Genomic DNA, 26,240 nt, shown 5'->3' with positions numbered 1-26,240 from the left:
TCCCAAGCGTCAGCATCCCCCTAGGCTCAGGTGAGGGGGGGAGGGAGGAGTCACCTCGCTGGGACCCTGGGCTTCCAGACCCCCCTGCCTCCTCCCAGTTAACAGCCTCCAGCTGATGAGCTGGCTCCCCTTGCTAATGGGTTAATCACCCAACCCTGCACCGTTCTCTTAGATATATCTATGTCATGTTGCCTCTGTATAAATCCATGGAACGCCCACACCGGGAACACTATGTGCAGATGTGGTCGCCCCATCTTGAAAAAAAATATTGGAATTGGAAAAGGTTCAGAAAAGGGCAATGGAAATGCTGAGGGTCTGGAACAGCTTCCGTTTGAGGAGAGATTAATAAGCCTGGGACTTTTCAGCTTGGAAAAGAGACGACTGAGGGGGGATATGGTAGAGGTCTATCAACTCATGACTGGGGTGGAGAAAGTGAATAAGGAAGTGTTATTTACTCCTTCTCAAAACACAAGAATGAGGGGTCACCCAATGAAAGGAATCAGCAGCAGGTTTAAAACGAACCGAAGGCAGCATTTCTTCACACAACGCACAGTCAACCTGTGGAACTCCTTGCCAGAGGATGTTGTGAAGGCCAAGACTGTAACAGGGTTCAAAAAAGAACGAGGTCAGTTCCTAGAGGACAGGCCCACCAATGGCTATTAGCCAGGATGGGCAGGGATGTACCCCATGCTCTGGGTGTCCCTAACCTCTGACTGCCAGAAGCTGGGCCTGGATGACGGGGGCTGGCTCACACTATGGTGGCCTGTTCTGTTCATTCCCTCTGAAGCATCTGGCACCGGCCACAGTCAGAGACATGGACCGGGCTAGACGGACAAAGGCTCTGAGCCAGTGGGGCTGTTCTTCCGTCCTCATAGCAAAAAAACAACCTGCACAGCTGCGAGTCTCAGTTAAGTGACTCAGGCTTGTGCTAAGGGGCTAACGCTGGCATCAGAGAGACATTACCCCCCTCGCTGGGTCCCCAGCCCAAGCTCCAGCCCCAGCGGCCAGGCTGCTACATTGTGTTACCTGCACACATTAGGGCATCCCACCTTTCCCCAATTCATAGGGCTCCAGGCAAAAAGCACCTACCCTTACCCAATTCGTAGGGCTCAGGGTGTAACTAACGTGGTCAATTTAAGTACCCACACCCTTTCCCAATACATAGGGTGTATCCTACTTCTGCCGGCGTGTAGGACCTTTTACCAGTGACCAAGCCTTACACGGTAATATCCTGATCCTCTGTTTATTAACACTTACCAAGCAGAATGCTCATTAAGCCGACAACGTCCTACTCACCAGTCCTGATCATGCAGGCAGACTTTCCCTGTTGGCCAGGCAAGGTTGGTCTTGTCTGGGTCCTAGTTGCTGTATGTCACGGTCGTGCAGAGGATTCTTAACAGCTCTGATCTTAGGCTGAGTCTTGGGGGTGAGTTATTCTTCTTCCAAGTTTTTCCTTCTTCTTATTCTTCTCTTCCCAGCTGGTCTCATTCTTGGACCCCAGTTTATATAGTGAAACTTGAGCCCTGCTTAGCTATACCCACACTACAAGAAGGATGTGGAAAAATTGGAGAGAGTCCAGCGGAGGACAACAAAAATGATTAGGGGGCTGGAGCACATGACTTATGAGGAGAGGCTGAGGGAACTGGGATTATTTATTTATGACGAGATAACTGGCTCTGTGGATGAGGGGAAAGCAGTGGACGTGTTGTTCCTTGACTTTAGCAAAGCTTTTGACACGGTCTCCCACAGTATTCTTGCCAGCAAGTTAAAGAAGTATGGGCTGGATGAATGGACTATAAGGTGGATAGAAAGCTGGCTAGATCGTCGGGCTCAACGGGTAGTGATCAATGGCTCCATGTCTAGTTGGCAGCCGGTATCAAGTGGAGTGCCCCAAGGGTCGGTCCTGGGGCTGGTTTTGTTCAATATCTTCATAAATGATCTGGAGGCTGGTGTTGATTGCACCCTCAGCAAGTTTGCAGATGACACTAAACTGGGAGGAGAGGTAGATACGCTGGAGGGTAGGGATAGGATACAGAGGTACCTAGACAAATTGGAGGATTGGGCCAAAAGAAATCTGATGAGGTTCAACAAGGACAAGTGCAGAGTCCTGCACTTAGGACGGAAGAATCCAATGCACCACTACAGACTAGGGACCGAATGGCTAGGGAGCAGTTTTGCAGAAAAGGACCTAGGGGTTACAGTGGACGAGAAGCTGGATATGAGTCAGCAGTGTGCCCTTGTTGCCAAGAAGGCTAATGGCATTTTGGGCTGTATAAGGAAGAGCATTGCCAGCAGATCGAGGGACGTGATCGTTCCCCTCTATTTGGCATTGGTGAGGCCTCATCTGGAGTCCTGTGTCCAGTTTTGGGCCCCACACTACAAGAAGGATGTGGAAAAATTGGAAAGAGTCCAGCGGAGGGCAACAAAAATGATTAGGGGACTGGAACACATGACTTATGAGGAGAGGCTGAGGGAATTGGGGATGTTTAGTCTTCAGAAGAGAAGAATGAGGGGGGATTTGATAGCTGTTTTCAGCTACCTGAAAGGGGGTTCCAAAGAGGATGGCTCTAGACTATTCTCAGTGGTAGCAGATGACAGAACAAGGAGTAATGGTCTCAAGTTGCAGTGGGGGAGATTTAGGTTGGATATTAGGAAAAACTTTTTCACTATGCGGGTGGTGAAACACTGGAATGGGTTACCTAGGGAGGTGGTGGAATCTCCTTCCCTAGAAGTTTTTAAGGTCAGGCTTGACAAGCCCTGGCTGGGATGATTTAGTTGGCGATTGGTCCTGCTTTGAGCAGGGGGTTGGACTAGAACCTCCTGAGGTCCCTTCTGTGACGCAGCAGGGAGGGGGGAGTGTTGACCTGGGAATGTGCCCTGGGGATGGGATACCTGAGAGCCTGTAACCTGAACCAGGAGGGGGAGGGGGAGGTAACACCTCTGCCATTTTAGCCTTTTTGACCAGATTTCTCCCTGGTATGCTGTTGGGCTGGTCTTATCCACAGTGTTCCCTGGGCCTTCCCATTTCATACCCAAAGAATGAGCTTATTCTGCACATTTCCGATGCAGCACCTGGTCTCCAACCTCCCACTCAACCGGCCTTTTTACTCAGCCTGGCCTTTTATCCACCTTTTTTACATTAAGGCCCAATTGTTCTGCTCTTTTCTTGTGGGTTTCTGTTAGCACCTCTCAAAGGGACCGGATCCACTGGTCATTTAGCACTTTGGGTTGCCACCCACCTGGAATATCTACATCTAGCCACCATTGTTGGGGTGTTCTCATGTCCCTTCCTGTCATTGCTACAAAGGATTATAACCGTGACTTGCTGGGACTGACCTTAGGGCCATTAGAATCAGAGGCAGTTTTTTATCCCAATTTTTTTCATTTTCTTTTACCATTTTTCTTAAAGCCTCCTTTAGAGTGCGGTGAGTTCATTCCACTTGTCCTGAGGATTGGGGGTGGCCCGCAATATGGAACCTTTGCTTAATGCCTAATAATTTACATATTTTCTGCCTGGTTTCCCCAGTGGAGTGTGGCCCTTGGTCTGAATCAAATTCTTTGGGCAGCCCCCACTGGCTAAACACCACATTAAACAATTGCCGGGGTGTAGTCAAAGCTGGGTTAGTCTTTGCTGGGATGGCCTGTATCCATTTTGTAAAGGGATCTACAATCACCAGTGAATACTTGTTGTTTCTTGGGGTAACCGGTAGAGGTCCAATGTAGCCTATCTGTAACCGGCCCCATGGACCCTCAATCCTTCGGTGAACAATGGGACCCTTTTGTACCTGTGGATCTTCTTTGACCGTAGCACATTGCAAACAATGATTACACCATCGCTTTATATCTTCCTTTAGGGTGGGCCACCACCCTGTGGATTTGACCTTTTCCAAAGTTTTGTTTACCCCAAAATGCCCTTCCTCATGCACGTATTGAATCAATTCAGTCCTAACTTTCTTAGGCACTAGCCACCTTTTAGGCTGTTTCCCAAGGTCTGAGTCATGCTCCGTGACCCACACTACCCTTGTGGGTCTTTTTGTACATGCCATTTTCCTCTGATTGTTTCTTGCTTCAGTAATTGTTTAATTTCTTCATCCCCTTCTTGCAGAGTTTGCAAATCCAATCTCTGGACTTGTCACCTGTTTTTGTGTTCTGGTTACTACACGGATTACCTCCTCTTCCCCTTGTTTGGCTAACACATCTGCCCTGTTATCCCAAAGTCCTTCCTCACTTCCTGGTCTCTGATGGGCTTTCACACATGTTACATAAGTATCCACCCTTCTACCCTTTCTTAAAGCTGCCAGTTGCTCCCACCACTGTGCATGAGCTCCTGGCTTTCCGTCTCCCGGGCACATACCCCTCCCGGCCCAGATGGGCAGCCGCCCCACTGTGGCTCTGCACACCCAGTCCGAAGAGGTAAATATTGCCAGGGGGGCTTCCTGATCCTCCCCCTGGAACCCCTTCAGTCCCGCCTCCACTTCGCAGCTTGTATGGCTTTACCGGTGCCTTTCGTTCCTGGCTGGTGTTTACCGTCACAGCTCCACATCCGGTCTTAGCTCTCCCAGCACGAAAATAGCTCGACCCAGCCACGACCCAGATTTGCATTTTTCTCCTCAGCTTTCTTTAGGGTGAGTCCTGATTTCACTGGCCCCTCCACCTTGTTATACTCTGGCAGGGGACTCTCATGCTCTTGTCCTTGCACTACAAGGCCACATGGTGCAGGGGATAGCACCTTTCCCCTTTCTACAGTTATCCCTCGATTTACAAGGGCCAGCGTCCTTTGTGCCAACCTAGGATTAGGTACCTGCCCTTCCTGCGCCTTTCCTGGTATTATGTATTTCAATGGGGAGTGTATTGTTTGTACTATGACTTTGGATCCTCCAGTTATAAATTCCCAATGCTGCAAGGCCCACACTAAGGCCAAGCTTAAGCGTTTTGCACTCATAAGCCACAAGTCGTAACTTCCCCAAGCTTTCTGTAACTGCGCTGGTTCCAGCGCGATATCAGTACTAGCCAATTGCAGGATAAACGGTTCTCCCACCTTCGGGTATGCTAGGGCTGGGGCCTGGGCCAGGGCCTGTTTCAGGGTCAGCAATGCCTCTGCGTGATCAGGCCCCCACTCCCACTGCTGCCTTTTCTTTAGGAGAAAATACAGTGGGTGATTCTTGTCCGCTGTGACAAAGTTCCTGCTCTACCTTGGTGGATCTTGCACTTATCGGCGGATTTGCTCGCCTTGGAGCTTCACGGCAGCCCTCAGCTTGGCCGTTTTTCTGAATTCACAGTCCAGGTCGACTCCTCCTCTGTCTGACCAGGAGTTGGGAGGATTTGGGGGGAACCCGGGCCTGCCCTCCACTCCGGGTCCCAGCCCAGGGCCCTGTGGAATGCAGCTGTCTAGAGTGCCTCCTGGAACAGCTGTGCGACAGCTACAGCTCCCTGGGCTACTTCCCCATGGCCTCCTCCCAACACCTTCTTTATTCTCACCACAGGACCTTCCTCCTGGTGTCTGATAACGCTTGTACTCCTCAGTCCTCCAACAGTCCGCGTTCTCACTCTCAGCTCGTAGCGCCTCTTGCTCCCAGCTCCTTACAAGCGCACCACAAACTGAAGTGAGCTCCTTTTTAAACCCAGGTGCCCTGATTAGCCTGCCTTAATTGAGTCTAGCAGCTTCTTGATTGGCTGCAGGTGTTCTAATCAGCCTGTCTGTCTTAATTGTCTCCAGAAGGTTCCTGATTGTTCTGGAACCTTCCCTGTTACCTTACCCAGGGAAAAGGGACCTACTTAACCTGGGGCTAATATATCTGGGGTGTATAAGTAGGGGCATTGCCAGCAGATCGAGGGACGTGATCATTCCCCTCTATTCGACATTGGTGAGGCCTCGTCTGGAGTACTGTGTCCAGTTTTGGGCCCCCCACTACAAGAAGGATGTGGATAAATTGGAGAGAGTCCAGCGAAGGGCAACAAAAATGATTAGGAGTCTAGAGCACATGACTTATGAAGAGAGGCTGAGGGAGCTGGGATTGTTTAGTCTGCAGAAGAGAAGAATGAGGGAGGATTTGATAGCTGCTTTCAACTACCTGAAAGGGGGTTCCAAAGAGGATGGCTCTAGACTGTTCTCAATGGTAGCAGATGACAGAACGAGGAGTAATGGTCTCAAGTTGCAATGGGGGAGGTTTAGATTGGATATTAGGAAAAACTTTTTCACTAAGAGGGTGGTGAAACACTGGAATGCGTTACCTAGGGAGGTGGTAGAATCTCCTTCCTTAGAGGTTTTTAAGGTCAGGCTTGACAAAGCCCTGGCTGGGATGATTTAACTGGGAATTGGTCCTGCTTCGAGCAGGGGGTTGGACTAGATGACCTTCTGGGGTCCCTTCCAACCCTGATATTCTATGATTCTACAATCTGCCATCTATTACTCTCCTGTAGCCATCTGGCCCGACCCTGTCACACCGCATACATTTCAATGAAATCCCTCAAGAAGTTCAGGGTTCCCAAAATGGCTCTTAAGGATGCCACATCAGTAGGGTTGGGAAGTTTTCCAATCCGTTTCACCCATTGTGCATCCGGGGTTCATCCTTCCTTTCCTCATATGATCCTTAAATATTTTACCTCTTGCTGTACCAGCTGGGCCTTGGCTCTGCTAACTTTCAATCCAGTATCCTGAATGATTTGTAACACATTCTCAGTGATTCTACCAACCTCCTCCCTATTGTCCCCTTGCACCAATATATCATCAACTTAGGAAATTACACTCTTTTGGTCTTCAGGTGTCAATTTTCCCCACATCTTGACCACATGGAAGTGACAAATTGTGGGGCATTATGAAAACCCTGGGGGACCCTTGTAAAACAGAACTGTTGTCCCCTGAAAGTGAAGCAAAATTTGTACAAGGGCTCCGGGTGTAAGGGAATGGCAGAGAAGGCATTTGCTAAGTCTGTTACTGAGACCCACTGTGCTCCTGCTCCTGCAGCAGCTACTTCTTGGTACTTGGCCACTCCCGGGGCAGTGGGAGGGCTACTGCGTTTAATGCTCTAAAGCCCACTGTCATTCTCCAGGTCTTCCCATCCCCTTTTCGTACAGGCCAAATCGGGACATTATTAGGACTAGCCATTTGCACAATAACACCCTGTTCTAACGAGCTTTTAATGGTAGAATTTATTCCTTCCTCTGCTTCTATAGGGTACTTGTACTGGCGCTGTGCGGGGGGGGTCAGGTCCTCGGATTAAAACCTCAGCATCAATTTTTCCACATTCTAATTTATTTTCAGCCCATACCCTGGGAAACTTTTCCACCCATGGGTCCCCTTCTTCTGCTTGCCCTCCTTCTGGGGCCTTTATGGCCGCACACCTATGTATAGCATTAATGAAGGGGGCGGATGTTTCTGCTGGCTCTTCACTATTTGCCGATAGGAATCCATTGGCTAAATCCACAATAAGCCCCCCCACCACTAAAGTAAGGCATCCCCACCATTCCATCCTCCTTACCCACATCTCCAATTTGATCCCGCTTTTGAATAGAATAATCTACCCATGATTTCCAATTTCCTACGCGGGTCAGGATCGGTCTCGTGATAAAAGCTTCCACTGTCTCCCCTGTGTATGATACTAGTTGTGTTGAATTTTTTGTTCCCACAGCGTCCTTGGGAAGCCACTGCTCTCCAAGCACACCTACGGAAACCCCAGTGTCAGTGAACATAGTGGGGCGTGTTTGTTTCCCTAATCTCCCCATTATTACCGCTTCAATGGGACGCCCCCATTTGTCATCATGTAGTTGGGCTACTACTTCAGGGGGAGTCCGGGGAGACAGGCACCCCTATTGGGTTGACTCTGGTGGTTCCGAATCCGTTAGGGGAGTTACCAGAGCCCCGTTAGCCAATTCCTCTTGCCTCTTTCATTGAGCAGCCCTCTGCAGTAACTCACTTGTGGGTTCCCCATTCCATTCCTCTTTTGGTTCTCTTGCCATCATGAGTTTTCTCCATACTACCATTCTTAATCCCTCCTCACCTCCTTTGCTTTGCATCTGGTATCCACATCCATTTCCCCTTCTTGTTCCCCTGCTGCCTGGAACTCCTCCCCATCCTCTTCCTCTAGCACAGTGGTTCCCAAACTGGGGTTCGTGAAATGTTACAGGGGTTCTCAGGAAATAATTCCCTAATGACGGACAGAGCTGTCCCTAGGAACCCCGGGCAGCCCAGAGCCGCTGGACTTCCAAGAGCTAAGCAGATCAAAGCAGGCACATCTATCACAGTGAGGAGATTTAAACTTCGAGACTCCTTATAAGAAATGGAAAGGAAGGTGGATGTTTTTTGTTGTTTTTAAAATTAAATAGGCAGCTAGTTTTGTTTTTAAAATTATGATGAAGAACAAGTTTAAGCCTTGTTGTAACGTGCGTTGTTTGCCTGGACTGCTCAAGACCTGAATGCTTGTGTAGGAGGAACTCTTTCAGTTGGCTTCTTAAATATCTCCCTGCTGTTTCACATCTGATACTTCTTGATGAAAACTAGGAGCCTTGTCTTATAATAGGCTTATTCAACGTGATACAAGCTACAAAAGTGAGATCTTGGAAGATGTTGCTGTTTTCATAATGTAATAAAAATATAGCCATGATAAATAATAATTAATAATAAATAGTGTGTAATAAGCATGTCATAAAAATTATATTTTCAAGATCACTGCTTTCCTAATTTATACTCAGGTAAAGGAGAAAATCCCTGGAAATATTCATTTTTAGGAGGGGGTTTGCGAGACTTGACATTTTATTGAAAGGGTTCACAGGTTGTTAAAGTTTGGGAACCACTACTCTAGCATACCATTGTGCATTGGGCCCTTCTGTCCCCAGATTCCCTTGGTCAAATGGGGGCCATTGTTGGCAAAAGTTACTATTTGGACCGGTTCTATTTTCCTGTCCTTATTTCCTTTTCCCACTTGTCCCTGTGTGTCTTGAAAAATTACAGCTGCTCGAGAAATGTCCTGTTTGAACTCGGGGTATCCCCTAGCTGGATCTATGGGTCCTAAAATTACTTTCATTTTTGAATTCAAACTGTCTAACACTGCAGCCTTAAAACCTAACACATTGTAATTGGGGGGAATCCCAATTTCCGTTGGCACAATCCCAGCAGCCAGGGCCAGTATCTCCTTTTTAGTAAGATACAGTTCTGGGGACTCCTGGGGGCCCTGTTCTGTTGCATAGAACAACCTCCCCAGTTGCCAGGCCGACATCCCTACCGTCATTATTTGCTTCGCCCAGTCCCACACGCTGGCAGCAGCATTGTCTGCAAATAACCGCTCCCCCGCATCCCATATTACTGCCCAGTCAGAAGCATTAGTACAGGCCTGGGCTAACACTTTAAACTTTGGCTGTTTTGCAACGTAGACGCCCCCTAACTCTGGAGGGAACCAAGCCTGTTAGAGAACCAGGAGGCAACCCCGCAACTCCTGTCTCCCCCCTTCCTCCCGCTGCAGGGCTGCACCTGGAGGAACCTCATCCACAGCCCGTACACGGCGCACACACACTACACGCGGACACACACTGCACACGGACACACACTACACGTGGACACATGCACATGTCACACACACACACGCTGCATGCGCACACACACTGACTTAGAGACACACAGACACTGCACACGCACACACACACTGACTACAGACACACACACATGCTCACTATGGACACATGGACGCCCGCTGTCCGACACGCTCCCCCTCAGTCCTGCCCATTCGTAGCTGTGTGTGCTCCCAGGTACGCATTGTGCGGAGCTGAGCAAACAGGCGTCTTTGCGCAGATTGCACAAAGGGCTGCGAGACACTGAAACGCCACAAGCCCAGCCTGGCCAGGGCCTCCCGATGCCTCCCTCCAGCGCGGCGCCCCCTCTCCCGCCCAGCATTACTCGTCTCTCCTTCCCTCCCCAAGCTGCACAACCAGGGCCCTGGCACCGTGAGTCGGGCGGAGCTGTGGGTGGAGTTCCCGAACCAGTTCCAGGACGACTTCTTGCTATACATGACGGAGCTCAGCACGGAGGGGAGGATCAACTGCTCTAGCCCCACGGGGCTCAATCCTCTGGGGGTAGGAGTGGGGATCTGCTGCACCGGTGTGTGGGGGGGGAGGCTACTCCCAGGCCAGGGGCCCCTGGCTCTGTCCACTAGCAGACAGGCCCCTTGTCGCCATCCCAGCTCTGCGGCCAGGCACCTGTCCCTCCATGAGCCAGAGTGGACGGGAGCTGGGGGCAGCGCAGGTTGCATGGGGCCCAAAGGGAGGGGGTGACAGGTGAGATGGAGCGTCTGGCTGGAGTGCACCTGACAGGCTCTGATGTGGGATCTTCCCAGGTGCCGGCAGGCAAAGCGGCTCCAGTCCCGCTGTCCCAGCCAGCCGCCAGCCTGTGGGGCCAAGCTGTGAGGCTGTGCTGTCCGTGTGCTGGGAGCAGAGCCGGCCGCGCCCCACCAAGCCACAGGGTGGGAGCCTGAAGTGGACCCTGCCGCAGGTTTCCGAGGAAGCAGCGTTTAGCTGGAAAATGCTGATTTGTTGAAGTCCACGTTTCCACGGGAATCAGGCGGTTTCCCGGTGGGTTGGTCGGGAGTCCAGGCATGCAAGGTCTGCAGCTCCAGGGCAGCCCTGGCACGTGGACTCACCCTGGAATGGGGGAGCCCTGGGGTCCCCAGCCCTGGGCCAGTCCGCGTGGCAGCTGCTGACGGAAATAGATGGTCATGAGCCTTGTCACTTTCGCTGCTGCTCACCACTGACCAGCAGCTGTGAAACTGATCCTTTCCCGTCAGTTTCAGTCGCGGGCTACAGGATCCCGGGAGCAGAGTCTGGCCTGGAAACCCAGGGTTCATGTTTTCTAAGCAAACTCGTTTGCAGTTTCCAGTTTGAAGGAAATTTCCAAACATCAAAACTCCCCAAGAACTGGTTCCACTGGGCAGCGTCTGGGGGCTCTGCTCAGGCTGCCGGGGGTGCTGAGCTGGTTTGGAGGGGCTGAGGGGGACCGAGAAATCCTGGAGCTGGTTTGGCACGGAGGTTGGTCCATAGGGCCTATCCCCGCAGCACTGGGATGTGGAGATGAGGCCGTGTCCCCTCTCGTTCCAGCTGGAGGGCCAGAAACCAACAGCCTCTCCTGACCACAACATGAGCTACCAGCCGGTCCACAGGCGGGAGCGGCGGGAGGTAGACAAGGCCGAGGCAGGCCCAGCCACTCTCAGGGAGCCCACCCTGGTGGTAAGGAGAAGGGAGCGGGGTTCTGCCAGGAGACCTTGCCCCAGCGGGTGCTGGCCAGGCCCAGCACTGTGCAGAGAATCTGGGGGAGCAGGGAGCCCTGGGTGAGGGGAAGGCAGTGCCCCCAGGGGTGTGGCTTCCTGAGCTTTAACCTCCCTGTCATACACACGAGGTGGCTGCAAAGGGGGGTGGGGAGGGAGCCCCCCACCAGGGGGTGTGGGGGGGCTGTAGGTCAGATCGCCGTTTGAGGCCTGCAGCCAGAGCATGGCTGGGAGACCACGAAGACTCTGTGGGCGAGATGGACTGTGCTGTCAGGGGAGAGAGCTCTGTGTCTGCTCCCCCAGCGGCCGCACACCCCAAGGCCAGCTCCAACGCTGGGCCGGCATCCTCCCTCCCTCCCGCCCTGCCCCCCATCTGCTTCGGAGCTGGGTGCCCAGGGTGGGACCTCCCTGGGAGGAGCATGAAGACCCAGATGAGGACAAATTAACTCCCACCCCCAGGCTCTGGATCCAAACCCTGCAGCTGGCCAGAGTCGCGGGTGTCATAGGGGGCAGGGGGTGGGGGCCCAGGGGTCGGGGCTGACTCACTGTCTTGTGACAGAACTGCAGCAGCCAGTCCTGTGCGGCTGTGCTGTGCAAGGTGGAGATGCTGGAGAGGGACCAGCGGGCCATGGTGACTATCCACTCCGTCCTGTGGATGCAGAGCATCAGGAAGGTGGGGATGTGGACTTTTCCCAGCTACTCGCCCGTTGGCTGACATGACAGGTTTTGTCAACCCTGGTGCAGATTTGACCAGGCCAAGGCGAGAGTCCCTTGGAAACCTGCCAGTATTCCCAGGTCCACGCCTCTGGCAGGGAGCTCTCCAGACCCCAGAGCACTGCCTGAAGCCCAGTCTCTCAGGGCTGGCAGCGTGAGCCCCGCCCTGGCAGTGCAGCATCTCGAGCTCTGGTCTCTGGGACGTCGCAGGGCCAGACATGCTGCGCACACCTGCTTTGAAAGGCACCCTGGGGCGGAGGCCGGAACCTCGGGGTCACCGAGCAGTGACAGCCTGGATTTTCAGGAGCGCTAGCACCCATCGTTCGAACTGCTGGGGCCTGGAAGGCCCCAGGGACCAGGTTTGGGTGACTGGTCCAAGCTCGCACAGCGAGTCCGTCGCTGAGCTGGGGATAGAACCCAGGAGTCCGGGATCCCTGCAGGGCAGGACCGAGTCCCCTGGAGCTTGGAGACGCTCCATCAGCTCCCTTTGGATGGGCAGAGGTCCAGCTGCCCTGCTTCCCTTGGGGTCTCGCGGCCCCACAGAAGAGCAGAGGGCAATGGGGCCCGGCCAGGGGGCGGTGGAGTCCAGCCTGTCGTCACGTCCCCCTCATGCCCCTGCTCCGGGATCAGCCCCTCCCAGATGCTGCCTTTTGGGCCCAGCCCCGCCAGTGGCCAAAGCGCCCATGCAGGGCATTCAGCCCCTCGCAGGCACGGCCAGTCACTGCAGGTCTGGCACATCCCCAGCGGGACAGCCCTGCCAGTGAGCGCTGGGCCACTCCTGCTGCCCCCCGGGGCTCTCTCTTGCACAGCGGCCCTATGACCAGTTCATCATCCAGTCGCAGGCCTGGTTCAACGTCTCCGCCATGCCCTACCGCATCCAGCCCGAAGTGCTGCCCAGTGGACATGCCACGGTACGTCCTTGGGCGGGGGGGCTGCAAGGGGGAGGGGCCACGGCCAGTGGGAGGGGCCACCGGCGGCCCCCTTGCTCTGTGCTGGGGGCTGGGCTGGCTGAGCACTGGGCTGGTTCTGTTAGCTCTGCAGCGTCCTGCTGTTGCCCCCAGGCCCTGCCCTCCAGATACCAATTGGCATGGGGCCCATGGCTCAGGAGCTGGCTCCTGCCAGTAAGAGACTGAAGCCGGCACTGAGCGCCACGCACCCCGGAGCTTGGCCAGGGCGCACTCTTCCGCCTGGGGCTGGGGCCCTGCACTGAGGGCTGGGGGAGGGTGGCTGTGATGGGGCGCTCCTGTAGGTGGGGAGAGCCGAGCCAAGCGGACCCAGGGCACGGTGCCCTGGCAGAGCGGGCAGCCAGCGCCTGGGACTGGCCCCAGGGCACATTGATGGGGCACAGAGGGTGTGGGTGAGAGCACCCCATCCCGCACTGGCTGCAGCTTCCTGGGCCAGAGGGCGGCACCGTGGGGCGCCTGATACCAGACCACGCATGAGTGGAGCACTGACCTGGCTGTCCCTCCCCAGGCCCACACGGAGGTGGTGCGGGCGAGCCCCGATGCTGAGAAGGAGATCCCCACCTGGTGGGTGGTGCTGGCTGTGGTGGCCGGGCTCCTGCTCCTGGCCCTCTTCATCTGCGCCCTGTGGAAGGTGAGAACAGAGCCACTCCCGGGCAGATTAGCCCAGCCGGGGCTGGGGGGCTCCCGGCATCAGGATCCCCACGCGGGCAGAGCAGGGCCAAACCCGACCCTGGGGATAACCAAGGAGTCCACGGTCGGGTTCCGGGCCAGGGTCGATACCAAGGGTCAGGGGCCAAGTCAGGTGTCAGGAGGCGAGGCCAGAGCCAGGAGTTGGGGAGCAGAGGGGGGCGTGGCAGCTACAGGAGATCCAGGCTGGGTTTATACAGGGCGGGGAGCCAATCAGGAGCCAGGAGGCTGCTGCCTGTCAGACCCCTTGAGGCAGGACTGCCCATGGTCAGAGTCCACAGCGGGTCGTTACACAGGCTGGTTACAGCTGCTGCTGGGTGGCAGTCTGGAGAGGCCGGCTGCCTGGTAGCTCTGCAGCCCTGGGTACTAGACCTGCAGGATCTTATGTCCCCCCCACCCCTTTAGGGGTGCCCCCTGCTGGCGGGGTTTGCTGGGAGGGGCTGCAGCAAAGGCAGGTTGGGGGCATGGACTTGGGCTGTGGGCTCTTCTGGGCCACAGCCCAACCCAGCTCTGAGGCACCGTGTCTGATTTTGGAGTCCAGTGTCTCATGGACCACATCCTCCTCGTGTCCTCGAACCCACACTGGAGAGGGCAGAGGTTGAGCTTGGTGAGGATACATGAAACCCCAGGTGTACTGTGAGCGACCTGGGTAACTGACGCGTCCCGCTCACTGGGCTGATTGGCTGGCGGATGGAATGTGACTCCGAGGATCAGGGGTCCAGTTTACGACATGGCCGGCTGGTGTGGAGGTTTAGGGCTGAGAGTCACCCTTTGTGCCCGGCGGTGAATGCCGGCGGTCAGCGTACCGCTTTTAGTTCTCCTCGGCCTTGTCCAGGTGGACCCCATGGATCTGCTGCACCCCATCAGTGGCTGCAGGACTGGTGGAGTTGTTGGGTATGGCTGAGTGGAGATGGGGGTGCAAGCCACAGCTGGCACAGAACAGACTCTGCCCAGTGGAGACACGGCTGGTGTTGCTGCCAGCAAACTCTGCTCGGGACTGGAGGCCCGACCCGTTGTCCTGGTGGAAATTCGTGAAGCAGCACAGGCATCGTTCTAACCGTTGATTCCCTCGTGTGGCCTGACCGTCCACTTGTGGGGAGAGGCAGTGGATGTGCAAGTGCAGACCCCAAGCAAAACCGCGACACAAACTGCGGACCCCGATCGCTGGTGCCGCTCTGCAGGGGCCCAGGGAGGCAGAGGATGCAAGGCGCCGGGAGCTGGGCCATCTCTTCTGCAGAGGGCAGGTGCACAATGGGGATGCCATGGACCAGTTTTGTCAATTGGTCGACCAGAGTCAGAACCACAGTGTGCCCCTTAGACACAGGCAGTAGGGTGCCGAGGGGTTGCGAGCGCGGCGCCTTGGTGCGGGTGCATCTTTCACAGGAATGAGCCATCAAGTGGACTGTAGTGCGTGTTCAGGGCACCAGAGGTGAGGGCGGCCAAACAGAGAGTCTCGAGGTGCCCCGGTGGCCTGCTAGTGGCGAGTCAAGACAGAGCCGCAGTACCTCAAACTGGGGGGTCCTGGTGGAACATACAAGCAGCCCTTGACATAGAGCAAGCCATCCTCGACCTGGTGTCGGCCCTGGCCTGCTGTCTTCAGTTCCTTGGGAGGGGGCACCTTCCGTGTCGCTGAGTGGATCAGTGACATGAGGTCTTGGGGAACTGTAGCACCCAGGAAGTTCCGGGGCTTAAGATCATGTGGGGACTCCACGTGGGGGACTCCTGGATGGCGAGATATTCCCCTCTTTGGGACAAGGCACCAGCAGTCTTGGTCTGGGTCCTCGGGTGGTACGTGATGGTGAAATTGAAGTGTGGGAAGAACAGGGCCCAGCGAAGCTGCCTCTGGTTCGATGCTTTGGTTCAGCGGAGATACTCCAAGTTTTTATGTTCCGTGTAGACCTGTGCTGGGTACGATGCACCCTCCAGATAGTGGCACCATTCTAAGAAGGTCGCTTGGATGGCTAGAAGCAACTTATGTAGAGTTTTGTGATTCTGTTCAGCTGGAGTGAGCATCTGAGAAAGCAGGTGCAAGGGTGGAGGTGCTGTTGGGGACCATGTCTTTGAGAGAGTAGGGCCCCAATTGTCACATTGGAGGCATCAGTCAGGATTAGTCGGGATGGACCAGGATCGGGGAGCTGGCAAAGATCATCTTGAGCTGGTCGAATGCTTGTGGGGCTGCCAAAGCCCAGGTAAAGGTGGTGTTTTTGCAGAGAAGCACTGTCAATGGGGCAATGTCGCCTGAAAACCCAGAGATGAAACATCTATAAAAGTTAGTGAAACCCAGAAGCGTTGCAGGAACTTGATGTTTTGGGAGAGTGCCCCACCTTCTTGGGGTCCATTCACAGAGCACTGGTCAAAGCTGCACTTTTCCAGCTTTGCATACAGGCTGTGTTGGCAGAGCCGTTCCAGGACCGACCGGACATGCTGGGCATGTGACGGGCTGGATCACCGAAACCCCCTGAGAGCTGCCACCTGATGTGCCAAGACTACTTCTGCTCCTGCTTTCCTGCCCTGTCAGCTTAGGACTCCAGCGCCCTGCCTGGTTTGAGCCAGACCCGCTAGCCTGCTGCAAACCCAGACCCAGGTCTGAACCACGTCCCCTAACAGCTGTAGGCTTAACTGAAAGCCGCTTACAGAAGTGTTCCTGCCTTTAACACTCAGATGCCCAACTCCCAATGGGGTCCAAACCCTAAATAAATCCATTTTACCCTATATAAAGCTTATACAGGGTAAACTCATAAACTGTTCGCCCTCTATAACACTGACAGAGAGATATGCACAGCTGTATGCCCCCCCTCCCCCGGTATTAATACATACTTAATTAATAAGTAAAAAGTGATTTTATTAAATACAGAAAGTAGGATTTAAGTGGTTCCAAATAGTAACAGACAGAACAAAGTGAATTACCAAGCAAAATATGCAAGTCTAAGTCTAGTACAGTAATAAAACTGAATACAGATAAAATCTCACCCTTAGAGATGTTTTAATAAGTTTCTTTCACAGACTGGACACCTTCCTAGTCTGGGCACAATCCTTTCCCCTGGTACAGCCCTTGTTCCAGCTCAGGTGGTAGCTAGGGAGGAGCCTCATGATGGCTCCTCTTTGGTCTGTTCCACCCACTTATATATCTTTTACATAAGGCGGGAATCCTTTGTCCCTCTGGGTTCTCAGCCCTCCTTCTCAATGGAAAAACACCAGGTTAAAGATGGATTCCAGTTCAGGTGACATGGTCACATGTCCTGTGAGACCCCAAGCCTTCATTCTTCCCAGCCTGGCTCGCAGGAAGGCCTGCCTGCAAACAGAGCCATCCACAGTCAATTGTCCTGGCTGCTGGGAGCCATCAAGGTTCCAAACCACCATTAATGGCCCACACTTTGCATAATTACAATAGGCCCTCAGAGTTATATTTCATATTTCTAGTTTCAGATACAAGAGTGATACATTTATAGAAATAGGATGACCACACTCAGGAGATTATATGCTTTGTAATGATACCTTGCAAAAGACCTTTTGCATGAAGCATATTTTAGTTACATTATATTCACACTTATCAGCATACTTTCATAAAATCATATAGAGTGCAACGTCATAGGGCGTGTTGCTCAGGATCCTCAGAGAAGACGGGGATATCATTTAGGTGGATGGTGATGTACTGGTCTGGAATGCCATGGAAGACCTTGTTCACTAAGCGCTGCAATGTTGCAGGGGCGTTTGTGAGGCCAAATGACATTCCCAGGTATTCGTAGTGGCTGAACTGGGTTCAAAAAGCCGTCTTTCACTCATCCTGGTGGATCTGAACCAGGTTGTAGCCCCCTGTAGGTTGAGTTTCTTGAATACCTGGGCTGATTGTATAGGGTCCAGTCGTTCTGGGATGAGTGGAAGAAATAACCAGATTGAGGGCCAGTAATCCACACATAGGTGCATGGTTCCATCTTTCTTTTTAACAAACAGAACTAGGGCCCTGGCAGGAGAGGTAGATGGCCATATAAAACCCTTGGCTTGGTTCTCCTGGAGGTTGGAACCCGAGCTGGCTGACCTGCGTTACTACATCATGCAGATATGGCCAAATGGCATCTTGGCCCCTGGGTGCAGCTCAGTCGAGCAGTTATAAACCCGTGGTGTGGTGCGGTGTCAGTGGTGTTCTTCTTGAAGACGTCACAACAGTCGCTGTGCTTGGGGGACAGTGCCAAAGCCAACTCTGGTGTTGGTCCCAGCGGACCCATGGCCAGGGCCGGGGTGTGTGTCTGGTTTCTGGAGTTTGTCAGATGGCGCATGCAGGGCAGACATGCTGGAAGAATTTGGAGCAGAGACTAACTTGGTGCGCATGCCAAAGGATATGTGGGTCATGAGCTAACAGCCATGAAACGCCAAGGATTATGGGAAGAGTGGTGAGCAAATTGTCCCAAACTGGAGGAGGTCCGATGGTCCTGAATGACAACTTCCAACTGTGTCACTGGCCCGATGACAGGAGCCATCTATAGTTCCCACTCGGTCAAGGACCGTCTTTGGTTGAACTGGATGGGCTGCTTTGTCCACTGCCCCGGAATCCACCAGTGCCCACTGTGGTGGGATTCGGTGAGCTTCTCCGCAACATAGAGGCGGACCTGGAGTTCAGGGTGCGGGGAGTGCTCACCATGCCTGGGACATGGTTTCCATCATATGCAGGGTTTACAGTTTGGGTCAGTGGCTCTCAGCACCCGCCACTGTGCGCATTGTCCCACTGCCCTCAAAGAGCCTGGTTCTCTGGCGTGAGCTGCGACATTCGGTCTCGAAGGGTGGGGAGCTCCTGGAAGAGGTCAGCCCCCTTCTGCTGACAGAGTGGTCTGCTGCCCCCGTGTCCCCCCAGGGTTATGCGTTTCCCGCACCACAGGCCAGGGTGGCCCAGGCAAGCTGTCAGGATCCGACACGGGCAGGCGGGCCCCACGGCAGAGCCGGGGGCATGGAGGAGTTCGTGGTCAGGTTCCAGGCCAGGGTCGATACCGGGGTCAGGAGGCGAAGCTCAGGCCAAACCAAGGCGGAAGCCAGGAGCTCAGGAGCAGGGGTGGGTGTTGGAGCAGCTACAGGTGTTCGGGGCTGCTGCCTGGACACTTCCTGGAACGCCCCTTGGGTGGCGGGGAGCCAATCAGGAGCCATGAGGCTGCTGCCTGTCAAACTCTGGAGGTGGGGCTTCCCATAATCCGCCTCCGCTGATGCGTTGTTGGCGGGGCAGCCCGCGCCGGCTACAGGTTCTAGCCCTGCAGGTCTCACGCCCAGGGAGACGGGCCCAGCCGAGGGCCTAGCTAGTCGCGGGGGGCACCCTGGAGGTCTGGCTCGGTGCTCAGAAGGGTCGGGGGGGGGGGGGGTCTGTCACTGCAGAAATGAAAGCAATGGTACATCTGCCGGCCCCCCAGCCCTGGGGGCCCCACATCCCCAGCCCCAGCCAGCGGGCTGCAGTGGGGGCCCTGCTCCCTCCAGGCGGGTGCCGCAGGTGCGTGGGAGGAGGGGCAGAGGCTCCCTCCTGTCCCCACTGCTCACAGGAGGGGGGAAGGAGAGCGCTGCCTGCCACAGCCCTGATTGGCTGCTCTTCCCCAGAAGGCAGGGCAGTGGGAAGGGCAGCCAATCAGAGGAAGTTTCATCCCCCAGAAGAGCTGAAATGTGGCCTCCAGCTGTGGGGCTGCAGCTGGAGAACCAGATTTCCTGGGTCCCATTGAGCCTGCTGCTGCTGGGGGCGGTGGGGGGGGGCTGTTGGAGGGGTGTTTGCGGGGCTTGGGGGGAACGTGCCTGCGGGGGCTGTGGGGGTAGGCATGCCCTTTGGAAGGGCCTTTTTGAGGGGTTGTTGGGGGGTGCTGTTCAGGGGCACCCTGTCATGTTTGGGGGCTGGGCTGTTCAGAGGTGTTGGGTGATCTGGGGCCTAGGCTGGGTCCGGTTTCACTGATTCCCTCTCTCACAGATGGGGTTTTTCAAGAGGACCCGGCCACCCACGGACGACCAGGAGGAGCTAACGAGTGATGAGACGGGGGAGCCATGCATAGGGAGGGGCCAGTAGGGGACGCCCCCCAACTGGTCCCCTCCTTGCGCTCCCGTCACTACCTCCTGCCGGTGCAGCCCGTGCCTGGGGCCTTTCCCTCGGTGGCCTGCGCCAGCCGGACGGACAGACGGCTCCTGCCCCCTGCTCCTCTGTCGTGTGCACACCCCTGCCCCTCGCCAGCTGGAGCTCCCCAGCCCACAGCGACCTCCTCTCCCAGCTGCTGCCCCTCCCAGCCAAGGGGCCCGGGCTGTACCCTGTGGCAGGCCGTGTCCAGGTACGGACAGGGCTGGCCAGAGGAAAGTGCCCCTCCAGCCATGCCAACGGCTCAGCCCCAGGAAGGCCGTGCCTGGCTGGGATCTCAGTCCTGCCCCCTGGCACTCGCGGGGCCGGGGGGGTGGGCTGAGACAGAGTCCAAGGCCAGAAGGGGCTGTTGGATCAGCTCGTCTGCCCCCAGTACAGCCCAGGCCCCCGGTGCTGAGCCCAGAGCTGGCAGAGACCAGGAGTGACCGAGGGCCCCAAGCAGGGAATTGACAAGGTGACAGATCCACCCCCAAGGCTTCAGAGGAAGTTGGAAACCCCGTCAGGTCCCTGCCCAGCTGCCCTGGGGGAAACTCCTCCCCCACCCCAGACGTGGCAGAGCAGCTGGCCCCGGAGCCTGCTGGCCAGCCCCACGCCCTACGCAGCGGCTGCCCTGTGAGCCTGGCGCCTGGCGCTGCCTCTCGATCAGAGGCTGATCAGCCCTAGGGCGATCAAACAGCTGCCGAGGCCCCACCCTTGGAGGGCAGAGCACCAAGCCCCCGGCTGCACCCTTGGGGGGCCCTCTCCCATTCCCCGCCCACTGCTCCTGCACCACAGGCCCCGCTCCTGGCCATGGGGAGCAGGGAATTGTAGCCTCCCTCCTCTTGCTCCCTCTGTGCAATAAACGTGCTCCCAGCCCCCTGTGCAGGGCGTCCTTTCCTGGTCCGCATGTGGGGGGGGGGCAGGAGATCGTGGTGCAAACCTGGATGGGAGTGGGGGTAGTGTGGGGTGGAGGTGGGACCCTCACGTGCAGGGCAGTGGTGCCAGCATCCCTGGGGGGCAGCAGCTTTGCCTCAGCCCTTTGGCACAGAGGCATTAAGAAGACCCCCCCACCCCCCATTGGATGCTGGGATTGAGTCAGGGGCGTGAGAGAGCTGGAATCTGCGGGGGGAGGCAAGGGGAAATGGGGGAGGGCTGCGTGGCAGCTCAGCCAGGTCTGCCCCTTAGCGACTGGGGGGGGCATGGGAGGATTTGGTGCCAAGGGGGGGGGAATTAGCCCTAGGCCTGGCTTTGGGCTGCCATGGGGCTGAGCATTCGTCTCTTGTTGCTGCAAACCCGCCGTGAGGCCTGGCCGCTGGCACAAGGGGCCACTAACCCAAGGGGCCCACTGGTGCCAGCACGCTCACCATTGGCCTCCGCGTAAAGGTGTCCCAGGGGAGGGGGGATGTCACAGCTCCCAGGGCCTGTATTGGGAGCAGTGCGTGCTCAGCCCCTCCAGAAATCAGGGCCTGGGGGGTGGGGGCTTCCACTTGGGCTCAAGGAATGAGGTCTCCTGGACTCTAATACAGGGCACCTCAAATGGTGGAGCCCGGCGTTAGCGACTATGGGAAATGGCCCTGATGCCGCCCATGCCAATGCAAGGGGCCGGGGAGGGCTGGGAATATCAGTGGGTGTTAAATGTCGGGAGTGAGGGGCACCAGCAGAGTGTGGGGAGCCCAGGGCTGGGAGCACAGGGGGCTGCCGGTTGGGAGTGAGGGGCACCGGCAGGGCTGTGGGGAGCCCAGGGCTGTGGGTCGGGAGGGAGGGGCACTGGCAGAGCTGTGTGTAGAGGGGAGCCCAGGGCTGGGATCGCAGGGGGCTGTGGGTCGGGAGTAAGGGGCGTGGGAGTAGGTCAGGGCTGCAGTGGAGAGGTGAGGACAGGGATGGGGCTGGTTTCTTCTAGCTCACAAAAGCTTGTGCCCACATAAATTTGTTAGTCTCTAAGGTGCCACAAGTCCTCCTTTTCTATTTCCTTCACTGTCACACTTCTCCACCCAGCTAACAGGTAAGGTCCAGGGACACTCATCTTCCACTCGCCTTCCCACCCTGCTGACTAGACAAAGCCATCAGCTCACAAGGCTGCCTAGGCTCATCCAGACTTTCCTTACCAAGCACCTTGCCACTCCCAACAGATCCCCTGCCCTGCCTGTGTCTTCCCCCACTCAGCTGGAGTCTCAGCTCCCCCCTTGCTCAGCGCTGCCCTTGCTGTCCCAGTGGGGGTAGGCAGCAAGCTCGCTGCTTTCCTCACTGCATCAGAGCCAGCCTGAGCCCCCTCTCCAGTGTGCAAGGGGGGTGGGGTGCATCTTTCTGTCCCACCCAGCCCCAGGGGTCTGGTTACAGGCAGGCAGGTAGCCTGAGCCTAGCAGCTCCTCCCCCTGCCAGACAGGTCATCTGCATTTTCACTGACCATTTCCGTCTCCACCGATTTGTTCCCTGGATTCAAATTCAAACCCTTGGCAGTTACTGGAGCAGGGCCTGGATCCTGTCCCAAAGAGGCACAGTCACAGGGTCTCGCAGCTGGTATCCTGGAGATCCCCAACGACCAGCCAGCCCCACCCCTCCTGGGTCTGCACAGGGATCTGGGCCATAGGGAGGACGAGGGGCTTCATCCCTGAGACCCTCACCCAGCTCACACAGTCCCTCAGCATCTGAGGCTGCACCACCCAGGGCCTGACACCAGTTCTCTCTGTCCCAGGATCTCGCCACCCCAGGAATATCTCCCCATTGACCATCACCTTCCGCTCCCACTGGGGGTCCGAGGGACCTGACCCCAGGAAACTCCACACAGACATATAGGTTGGGGTCAGGAGTGGGAGCCTGTCCACCTCCCCACCCATCTGTGGAGTCTGTGGCCTTGGGACCCAGCAAGGGAGCTAGACACCGAGGCTTTTCCGCAGGGTCCCCCTGGTTCAAATCGCCAGCCTGCTCAAAGGCAGTGAGGTGGGCATCCACATCCCCCCCCTCCTTAGCCAGGGGCAGCAATTTAGTCTTGAGGTTCCCTGTGGAACTGGCCCCCGGGGTCTATCCCCACTCACCCCTGGGAGGTCCCCTATGCCTCTCCGCCCCACCACCGCCAGTTCATGCTTCTGCAGCTCTTTCTCGGGCTCTCGCTGTCTCTCAGAGTCCTCTTGCTCTCTCGGACTCAGCTCCAATCCCGTCCGTCTCCGATTCCCGGATGGGGAACCCGATCGTGAAGACCCCCGTCTGGTTGGGGACAGGAGTCTTGGGGATGCCTGGCTACTACTCCAGCTGCTCCCAGATCCTGCTATAGCCCCATTTGGGTCAGAAATCTGTTCCTTAGAGCGGTCATCCTCCTCCAGCTGCACGATTAACTTTGCTTTGGTGAACTTTCCAATGTGCAACCCTCTCTTTCTGCACAGGGTTACAATGTCCTTCTTCAGGAGACGGTGACAGGTCATCACTCCGCTCTTCCCTAGTTGTTGTGGACTCACAGGCCTGTGTGCTCTCAGCTCCCCACGGTTTCCAGGGAGAACCCCTAGTGTGCCAGCCCTTCTCGAGGTCACCACCTCTTTGCCAGGGTCGAGCTGCAGACTCCTCCGCCCCTGGGACCGCTCGCTGCAATCCCCAGGGGGACCCTGTTACTGCAAAAGTCCTTCTCTCTTCCAGGGCCAAGCCGCAGGCTCCTCCGCCCCTAGGACCGCTCGCTGCAATCCCCAGGGGGACCCCATTACTGCACAGTCCTTCTCGCTGGTCACACACTCCCAGGGGTTAATCACCCCCCAAAACCGCTCCTCTCTGAGCCTTCAGCGTGCCTGGTCCTCGTCAATCCCCCTTCGTTTTACTGCTCCCCAGTCACTTACTGCAGGAAGCGCCTTCCATGGGGTGCAGTACATCCCACCGCTACCACCAGTTGGCACAGAGTCCCCGGGCGATGCTCTGGAACTGCTCCCCATGAAGCCAGGCAGGACTCTGGGGAAGTCTCCTTTCTGTGAGCAGCCTGTCTGCAGGACACACAGCTCACCCGGCTTCCACCTTCCTGGGTCTGACCTAGGAGCATTCAGCATCCTCTGCCCCTCCGTGCGCTTCCCACAGCGAGTCCGCTCAGGCGTGGTCCTGGGGAAGCCAGAGGGTCCTGACCCCCAACTTCGCAGTCAGACAGGACTCTCAGCCAGCCAGTAAAACAGAAGGTTTATTTGACGACAGGAACATGGTCTAACACAGAGCTTGTAGGTGCAGAGAACAGGACCCCTCAGCCGGGTCCATTTTGGGGGGCAGTGAGCCAGACAACCACGTCTGCACTTCATTCCATGTCCCCAGCCAGCCCCAAACTGAAACTCCCTCCAGCCCCTCCTCCTCTGGGCTTTGTTCCTTTCCTGGGCCAGGAGGGCACCTGATTCCTTTGTTCTCCAACCCTTTAGCTCTCACCTTGCAGGAGGGAAGGGCCCAGGCCATCAGTTGCCAGTAAACAGGGTTTGGCCATTCTCTGTGTCTAGACCCCTGCACACACCTGCCCTCTAGGACTCTGCAATGATCATACCCCCTTATCCCACCCCCTAGATACTTAAGAACTGCATAGGGGCAACTGAGGCACCCCCACACTATTCAGAGGAAACATTAAGAACAGTCCCGCTTCATTACAGTGTGTGTAGGGATTGTGCATGGATAGGGGCACGTGTGTGCGCACTGTATATGTGTGTGTAGGGGTGTGTGCATGAGCAGGGATGTGTGTGTGTGTGTGTAGGGGGTGTGTACACACGCACGTGTGTGTAGGGCTGTGTGCATGTGTATAGGGGTGTGTGTGTGTGTAGGGGTGTGTGCACACAGGGGCGTGTGTGTGTGCATGCAGGGGGTGTGTGTGTGCATTGTGCAGCCAGTTGGAAACGCGCAGCCTAACCCAGCTCTCCCACCAGTCCCAGAAGCACCGAGTGGGCCCGGCACAGCCTAACCCCCTGTCCTGCCCTCTCTGGCCCCCCAGCTGGCTGCGCTGCCTGCAGGTAATGCTCTCAGCAACATGGAGGCCCTGAGCTGCCGGGAGCCCAGGCCCCTCTTCTAGACAGTGGGGCAGACGGTGAAGATGGTCTGGTTGCCATGAAGCCAGCCCCTTCCCCACTGCTGCTCTGCTCTGCTCTGCTCTGCTCCGCCAGGGGCAGCGCCAGGAGCTCTAGTGTAGACGAGTCACCAGCGGCACCATGCCCCGTGGCCCTGCTCGGGCTGACAACCTGGGCTCCTAGCGTTGGGAGGTGGACAGGCCCATCGAGGCACTGTTCTGCCCAAGCAGGAGCTCTCCCTACAGCCCTGGATGTCCCCAGCTCCACCCTGGCCAATGCCAGGGCATTGCTGCCCAGTGGGCCACTCCCAGCACTACCCCCAAGTTCCCCATCCAGCATGCCTGGCCAGGGCCATCCTGGGTGTGTGTCCCCTGGGCTAGGGGCCAGGCCAGATTTGGGGAAGGGGCTCGCGGGGGCGGTGCCTTTTACCCAGAGCTGAAGTGGTTTGTAGGTGATGTGGTCAGAACAGGGGTAGGCGGCAGGACTCCTGGGTTCTCGCCCTGGCTCTGAGGGGCCTGGGCCAGTCACGTTTCTGAAGCTCATTGGTTTCCATGGCAGCCGGGGGGACAGGGGACAGGCATTACGAACATGATCCTCCCCCTTTTGCTGGTGGGGCAGCTGAGGCCAGAGGCGGCCTTGCCCAGGTACCGCAGCAGTCCTGGCTCCCAGCCCCATGCTCAGCCCAGCCCCACCCCAATGCTCGTGTTTAATTTCACCCGCGTCGCCCACGCCCCAGGCAGGGGAGGGCCTTGGGGAGCAGTGACAGAGCCCAGACGTGTTGGCGCATTTGCAGGCTGCATTTCCCCAGGATGTTATTGCTGAGAAGGGTTCAGAGGGGCCCCAGCATCGCCCATGGAGCCCCTGTCAGCTCCCCGCAGCGGGGCCTCTGCTGGTCTCTGCTCCGTGCAGGGCTTGGCTGGCAGGATGGGGGGACTGTCCCCAGGGTTATGAGAAGCAGACAGTGAGATGAGGAAATAACCCAGCCCACTGCCCAGCCCCGTGCCAGCGAAGGGGATCTCCTCCAGCTGCCCGGCAGCAGCTTGTGGAGGGGCTGCCTTCGGGGAAGCTGTGAGCAGCCTGGCGCAGTGCACCCAGAGGGACACTGGCCAGACGATGCCGCCCAATTCACCAGCTGTTTGAACTGCCCCAGGTGACAGAAAACCCCATTTCCCGTGGGAGAACCTGTCTCAGCTGGTGACCCGGGGCCAAAAGGTGCCAGATGGCAAAGGCTCTATGAGCATCCACAGGGCAAGAAGCCCCTGCCCATGGGCCTGACCTGGGGGGTGGGGGTGAGAGGGAAGGTGGGGGAGGCCAGGGTCCATCTGGACAAACCCAAGACTGAGGGGAGTGGGAGCGCGGCAGAAGAGAAGAGTGAGGGGGGATTTGATAGCTGCTTTCAACTACCTGAAAGAGGATGGATCTAGACTGTTCTCAGTGGTAGCAGGTGACAGAACAAGGAGTGATGGTCTCAAGTTGCAGTGGGGGAGGTTTAGGTTGGATATTAGGAAAAAACTATTTCACTAGGAGGGTGGTGAAGCACTGGAATGGGCTACCT

General features: G+C 56.4%; 1 protein-coding gene across 1 annotated transcript in view; it reads left to right on the top strand.

Moving 5' to 3' along the window:
* The window catches only part of ITGA2B (integrin subunit alpha 2b), a 65,032-nt gene extending 44,560 nt beyond the window's left edge, over window positions 1-20,472 (top strand). The window contains exons 25-30 of the mRNA XM_074940761.1: window positions 9,910-10,062; window positions 11,080-11,208; window positions 11,806-11,919; window positions 12,770-12,871; window positions 13,434-13,556; window positions 19,542-20,472. Of these exons, the coding sequence (XP_074796862.1) occupies window positions 9,910-10,062; window positions 11,080-11,208; window positions 11,806-11,919; window positions 12,770-12,871; window positions 13,434-13,556; window positions 19,542-19,637 (717 nt within the window). The 3' untranslated portion in view covers window positions 19,638-20,472. The remainder of the gene's footprint in view (window positions 1-9,909; window positions 10,063-11,079; window positions 11,209-11,805; window positions 11,920-12,769; window positions 12,872-13,433; window positions 13,557-19,541) is intronic.
* Window positions 20,473-26,240: the final 5,768 nt, after the last annotated feature.

Source organism: Natator depressus, chromosome 27, assembly GCF_965152275.1.
Source record: "Natator depressus isolate rNatDep1 chromosome 27, rNatDep2.hap1, whole genome shotgun sequence".
NCBI lineage: Eukaryota > Metazoa > Chordata > Testudines > Cheloniidae > Natator > Natator depressus.
Note: the sequence above shows the minus strand (reverse complement) of the source record. Positions and strands in the feature narration are given on the sequence as shown.